General features: G+C 40.8%; 1 protein-coding gene across 1 annotated transcript; it reads right to left on the bottom strand.

Annotated features, from left to right (window-relative positions):
• Positions 1-5,921: 5,921 nt before the first annotated feature.
• LOC111180492 (olfactory receptor 6Z7-like) lies at positions 5,922-6,893 on the bottom strand. The gene is given in 2 exon segments (XM_022584876.2): positions 5,922-6,021; positions 6,024-6,893. Coding segments are annotated over 2 exon segments (969 nt in total). The 3' UTR covers position 5,922.
• Positions 6,894-7,270: the final 377 nt, after the last annotated feature.

Raw genomic sequence — 7,270 nt, 5'->3', positions numbered from 1 at the left:
TCACTTTGTCACAGCTTACCCTTCCCCCTCCCCATATCCTCAAGTCCATTCTCTAGTAGGTCTGTGTCTTTATTCCCGTCTTACCCCTAGGTTCTTCATGACATTTTTTTTCTTATATTCTATATATATGTGTTAGCATACGGTATTTGTCTTTCTCTTTCTGACTTACTTCACTCTGTATGACAGACTCTAGGTCCATCCACCTCACTACAAATAACTCAATTTTGATAGAAAGCCCAGAGATAAACCCACGCACATATGGTCACCTTATCTTTGATAAAGGAGGCAGGAATGTACAGTGGAGAAAGGACAGCCTCTTCAATAAGTGGTGCTGGGAAAACTGGACAGGTACATGTAAAAGTATGAGATTAGAACACTCCCTAACACCATACACAAAAATAAACTCAAAATGGATTAAAGACCTAAATGTAAGGCCAGAAACTATCAAACTCTTAGAGGAAAACACAGGCAGAACACTCTATGACATAAATCACAGCAAGATCCTTTCTGACCCACCTCCTAGAGAAATGGAAATAAAGACAAAAATAAACAAATGGGACCTAATGAAACTTAAAAGCTTTTGCACAGCAAACGAAACCATAAACAAGACGAAAAGACAACCCTCAGAATGGGAGAAAATATTTGCAAATGAAGCAACTGACAAAGGATTAATGTCCAAAATTTACAAGCAGCTCATACAGCTCAATAACAAAAAAACAAACAACCCAATCCAAAAATGGGCAGAAGACCTAAATAAACATTTCTCCAAAGAAGATATACAGATTGCCAACAAACACATGAAAGAATGCTCAACATCATTAATCATCAGAGAAATGCAAATCAAAACTACAATGAGATATCATCTCACACCGGTCAGAATGGCCATCATCAAAAAATCTACAAACAATAAATGCTGGAGAGGGTGTGGAGAAAAGAAACACTCTTGCACTGCTGGTGGGAATGTGAATTGGCACAGCCACTATGGAGAACAGTATGGAGGTTCCTTAAAAAACTAAAAATAGAACTACCATATGACCCAGCAATCCCACTACTGGGCATATACCCTGAGAAAACCGTAATTCAAAATGAGTCATGTACCACAATGTTCATTGCAGCTCTATTTACAGTAGCCAGGAGATGGAAGCAACCTAAGTGTCCATCATCGGATGACTGGATAAAGATGTGGCACATATATACAATGGAATATTACTCAGCCATAAAAAGAAACGAAATTGAGTTATTTGTAGTGAGGTGGATGGACCTAGAGTCTGTCATACAGAGTGAAGTAAGTCAGGAAGAGAAAGACAAATACCGTATGCTAACACATATATATGGAATCTAAGAAAAAAAATGTCATGAAGAACTTAGGGGTAAGACAGGAATAAAGACACAGACCTACTAAAGAATGGACTTGAGGATATGGGGAGGGGAAGGGTAAGCTGTGACAAAGTGAGGGAGTGGCATGGACATACATACACTACCAAACGTAAAATAGATAGCTAGTGGGAAACAGCCGCATAGCACAGGGAGAACAGCTCGGTGCTTTGTGACCACCTAGAGGGGTGGGGTAGGGAGGGTGGGAGGGAGGGGGACACAAGAGGGAAGAGATATGGGAACATATGTATAACTGATTCACTTTGTTATAAAGCAGAAACTAACACACCATTGTAAAGCAATTATACTCCAATAAAGATGTTAAAAAGAAAGAACTGTCAAACTGTTTTCAAAGTGTTCAATACCCTACTTTAAAAATATATGTATGTCAGGGTAAGGAGGGCAATTATAAATGGCAATTTATAGATGAGATGATACAAATGAGCAATGAATCTAATAAGTCTCCTTGATATTCAGGAAGAATGCTAGTTACAATGTTTTACCATCACTGTACCAGATCAGGAAAAATTCAAATGATTGTTAACACCTAGAACTGCAGTGGTTTTAAAAAAGTGGGCACTCTCTCTCTCATACATGGCTGGTGGTGGCATAAATTGTTAAAACCTTCTTGGACAACAACCTGGTATCACCCATTAAAATTTTGAATTGTGGGGATTTCCCTGGTGGCGCAAAGGGTAAGAATCCACCTGCCAATGCAGGGGACACGGGTTCGATCCCTGGTCCGGGAATATCCCACATGCTGCAGAGCAACTAAGCTCCACAACTACTGAACCTGTGTGCCACAACCACTGAAGCCTGAGCGCTCTAGGGCCTGTGTGCTGCAACTGCTGAGCCTGCATGCTTGCAGCTACTGACGCCCGCACGCCTAGAGCCCGTGCTCCGAAACAAGAGAAGCCACCACGATGAGAAGCCCACGCACCGCAATGAAGAGTAGCCCCCGCTTGCAGCAACTAGAGAAAGCCTGCACGCAGCAACAAAGACCCAACGCAGCCAAAAAATAAATAAATTAAATAAATAAATAAATTTTGAATTGTTCTGGCTACAATTTGACCCAGAATCGCCACGTTTGCAGATATCTCACAGGAATATTAAAGCACTGATCTGTAAAAATACATGTACAAGGATGTTTATTGTAGCATTGTTTTAAGTGGCCCAAACTGGAAAGAATGTGAATATTCACCAATAACATAATGACTGAATAGATTATGTTGCCCCCATATTGTGAGACCTTATGAAGCAATTTTTAAAAATTAGTTGTATCTCTGTATATTGACATGGAGGCCTGTTATAGTTATAAATAAAAATGTAAAAATTTAGAGTAAAATTCTAAATAAAATTCTAAATTAAAAAATGTAAAGACAAAAATTCTAGACCTAGCTACAGATGTTTGCATATGAGGATGCACACCCCAAAATTCAAGGAATTGAATTTTTTCCCAAATTTCAGCAATCATGAAAGTTATTAACTGAAATTGGTATAATGTATCTGGAGGGCAATTTGTCAATATGCATTAAGATCTGAATGTTCATGGCCTTTGACAATGTATCATTTTAAGGATCTTTTGCCAAGAAAATAACTTAGGAATGCTTGCAGCAATGTAATTGCGAGAATATTCATAGCATTTTGTGCTTCTTTTTCTTTTCTCTCTTTTGTTTTTTTTTAAAAATTTTTGGCCATGCCACACGGCATGTGGGATCTTAGTTCCCTGATGGAACCCGTGCCCCCTGCAGTGGAAGCGCAGAGTCTTAACCACTGGACCGCCAGGGAAGTCCCAGCATTTTGTGCCTCTAATGGAGAGCTGTTGGGAGAAATCTCTATTCAACAATAGAGGGGTCGTTAAACTGAGGCACAGCTACACATGGAATCCTACAGTGCCATGAAAAACAAATTTTGTAAGTATATTTACTTCCATGAAAGATGTCGATTATATATCGTGATGTGGAAAATTCAGGTTAGAAAACAGCATGGACAGTGTAATTACGTTTTGATTTTGTAATGCAATGAGTGTATGTATGTATATTGGAAAGAATTTGAAAATCAACACTATGAAATGCTAATGGCGATTGCCAGTGTGTGGCAGACCTTGGGAAGGCTTTGCTTTCATTTTCACTTCATTGTATTTTGTCAAAAAATTTTTGTGTGTGTGGCAAGCATGTATTGCTTTTATAATAAGATTATTTTTCAATATTAAAAAATCACTGTAATCTCTGTCTTCTGCCCCTTTCCCTGTTCTAGGATGCATCTCCCTCATGGAATTGTAGCTGCAGTAGAATCTGATATTTTCTTGACTCCATTATCACCTAAAGAGGTGTCCTTTTAGTCACATACCCCACTGGGGGAGAAACGCTACCCCACGCTCTGCCCTTATGTCTTGAGTGAACTGGCCACAGCGGCTCTTGGGTCTAGGGGAGGGCATGTAACACCTGCTGGCCAACTAGAGCATTGCAACCTCCCCCCTCCCCCACCCCAGGCCAACAACCACAATTATTGGTTCAGGGCTTGGGAAGGATGGCAGCCTGGGGATGAGAAGAACCATGGGCAAAGAGCACAGACTCAAAGTGCTCCCACACCTGGCCAGGTGGAGCTTTGAAAAGAGGAGTATTTCTGAGGAAAGACGAAACATGAAAATTTTTGGTGGCACAAATTTTTCCAAACAATTGGAACCAAGCTCTTCCGTTTCCCAGATCATATTTGGCATCCTGCTTTTGTCACTTAGCAATGTATCTGTAAGATTTGCATATAGAGAATTTTTATGACCGTTTTAAAGGGTGTTCTGCTAACCATGGTCGGAATTCAGGTGGAAAAGGCCAGTCTTGAACTTTGCTTGCCACCATGGCAAACAGAAAAGAGAGATCTGGAGGGTCTCACACCAGGAATTAAATGATTTGGTCTAGAAGTGACATATTACTCACTGGCCAGTACCACTCACATGATCCCACCCATGCATAAAGAGCCTGGAAGGTAGAGAGCTGGAAACATCAGTGAAGATGAAGATAAAATGGTAATAGCTGTGTCAAAGTGATTGTGAATTTAAAATTTGATAAATATTGGCCAATTGTTTTCCAAAGACACTGCCTCAATCTGCATTCCCACAGTAGTCTTAGAGGGTACATTGCCCCACATCCAACCAGCACTGGGTTCTCTCAAAGGATTTTTTTTTTGTTTAATTTGCTCTGAGCAAATTAAAAGATGCTCCACTACCGGGGGGAGCATCTTATTACTTTGAGTTTCATTTCTTTAGTTGTGGTGGAGATTGAATATTATTCCATAGTTTATTGGCCATTTCTATTGCCTTTTTTTGGATGAACTATTGGGTTATTTGTCTTTGTGCAAATAGTTTGGAATGGGTATCATTGTAGGTCAACTTTTGCCCATATCTTTTACTTTCTTCTCCAGGATAAATTCCCAAAGTTGAATGGATGAATGCAAGGCCATTCAGATTCTCGAGGCTTTTTGTATTTATTAGCAAACTGCCCTTCTAAAACGTACCAACATATACTCTCACAAAACACACTAGAACATGTTCATTTCCCTTGAGGCACTGTCAACACGATTTTATTTTTTTTCTTTTTGGCCGCATCACTCTGCATGTGGGATCTTAGTTCCCCGACCAGGGATGGAACTTGTGCCCCCTTCAGCGGAAGCACGGAGTCTTAACCACTGAACCGCCGGGGAAGTCCCCCAACACGAATTTTTATTACTTAAAATAAAAATGAAAAATATGCTAGTATGGTAGTAAGTCATTCTATAGAAGGTCTTTCTTTGAATTTCTGTTTTCTCTTATAAAATGCATATTTATTCAATTATAAAGGTAATACAAGTTTATTGCAAAAAATTCAAATGTATAAAATAGAAAATATGAGTCCCCTGTGGTCTCATGCCTAAAAACATAGCTAATAACTCTCTGATATATATCTTTTCAGATTCTTTTCTAGGTTATTAGTTATTAACATAAATAACTACTGCAATTAGTCTATTATTATTGTTTTACAAATCTTTGACATACTCTTATACTGCTTCTTTCATTTTTAACTAAACAACTTACTGTCTCCCCATGGCAGTATCTGCAAGTCTGGTTTAATCTCTTTAATGAATGCCTGTTATTTCACACTATGTATATAATGTAACATCTTTAAATAATTTCACGTTGGTGGACATTGGAGTTATTTGTAAAAATTTCCAATAAAATAATGTTTATTCCAAATTTCACAGTGTTGTAATAAAAATTCTTGTGCTTAAATTTTGTATTATACTTTTTTTTACAGTGGGCAAGGAGTAAATTTCCATTTCTTGGATTACTAGAGGGCGTGCACATCTTTTTTGTAGGTTATCAGCCACTTACATGTTTCCTTCAATAGCCTTGATGTTCATGACCATTTTCCTTTTGGTTTTTCTCTCGGTGGAGGTCTTCGTATTTTTCTCCTTTATTTAAAGAAGTCTTTATACGTTATGTTGCAAATATTTTCCTCCGGATTTCTATTTGCCTTTGAAAGCTTTGCACGTGTTTTGGCCACGAAAATGTTAAAATCAGGAGCAAGAAATATCAGTTCTCGCTGAATAGACTCGGCGCTGTGGGAGGGTTTTCCGCAGCGCTGCGTGGACCTCCTTGTTCCGCAGGCAGTAGACTAGATCAGGCAGCACATGGGCGTGGCCACCGTGTAGATGACAGACAGCAACTTGTTGAGGTCAGTGGGTTCGACACGGCTGGGGCGGGAATACGTGAAGAGAACCACTGAGCAGAAGATGTCCACCACAGTCAGGTTGGGGGCGCAGGTGGAGGGGTTGCCGCCGGCAGCAGCCGAAGGCATTTGGAGCACAGCCCTCCTGATGGTCGCATATGAGGCCAGAGCAACTAGCAGAATCCTGCAGATGACGATGGCAGAGATGAAGTCGACCAGCTCCGTCAGGGTCACGTGGGTGCAGGACAGGTTGAGCAGAGGGGAGACATCACAGAAAAATTGGTTGAGGACATAGGGGCCACAGGAGGACAGGCTGGCGATGCATGATATCTTGACCACCGAGACCAACAGCCCACAAAGCCATGAGGACAAAGCTAAACCCAGGCATATCTGGGGCCTCATGAGCAGCAGGTAGGGTAGTGGGTGGCAGATGGCCACATAGTGGTCATAGGCCAGGGAAGCCAGGAGGGTGCACTTGGTGCCAATGAGAGATATGAATTAAAAAAGCTGAATTATGCAGGCTGTGAAGGGCACATGGCATGCACCGGACCTCAGCCCCACGAGCAAGCTGGGCATGGTCACTGACATGTAGCACATCTCCAGGCAGCTCAGGTTGCCCAGGAAGAAGTACATGGGCTTTCAGAGCTCACCATGACTGCAGACAAGGAAAATGATGCACGTTTTCTCCAGGTGGGTCAGCAGGTAGAGAGTCAGGAAGACGGCAAACAGCACAATCCTTATGCCTTGCCTGGCAGATAAACCCAGTAGGATAAACTTTTGCACTCTGGACATACTGCCCAAGTCCAGAGACCTCTCCATCTATGTAAGAAAGAAACAGCTTTGTAGAGACCATGATCCATGCAGAAATAAATTGATCAAAGGGCGAGAGCATATACAGTTAGGGCCCCTAGAGCCAATGCTACTTTGCTGTAGGTTGACTCTTGCTCTGAGCGCCAGCAAGGAGCAGTTGGGAAATTGCAAAACCGGAAACGGAAAATTTAACACTTTACTACATCTCTGATCATTGACAAGATACTCAACCTTTGTGAGCCTCCATTATCTTATCTGTAAAATGGAGGTGAAATCTATCCCCAGGAGGTCCTTAGTCCTTATGGATATTAAACATAGCAACAGACGAGAAAGTGCTTTATAAAGAGAGTCATGATTATTCGTTTACTTTTTAAAAAAATACATTT

This window comes from Delphinapterus leucas, chromosome 20 (assembly GCF_059928025.1).
Source record: "Delphinapterus leucas isolate spDelLeu-1000000601 "Yukka" chromosome 20, BTC_Dleu_Yukka2, whole genome shotgun sequence".
In the NCBI taxonomy this organism is placed as follows: domain Eukaryota; kingdom Metazoa; phylum Chordata; class Mammalia; order Artiodactyla; family Monodontidae; genus Delphinapterus; species Delphinapterus leucas.
The sequence above is the reverse complement of the archived record's forward strand: the minus strand, read 5'-3'. Positions and strand labels throughout refer to the sequence as shown.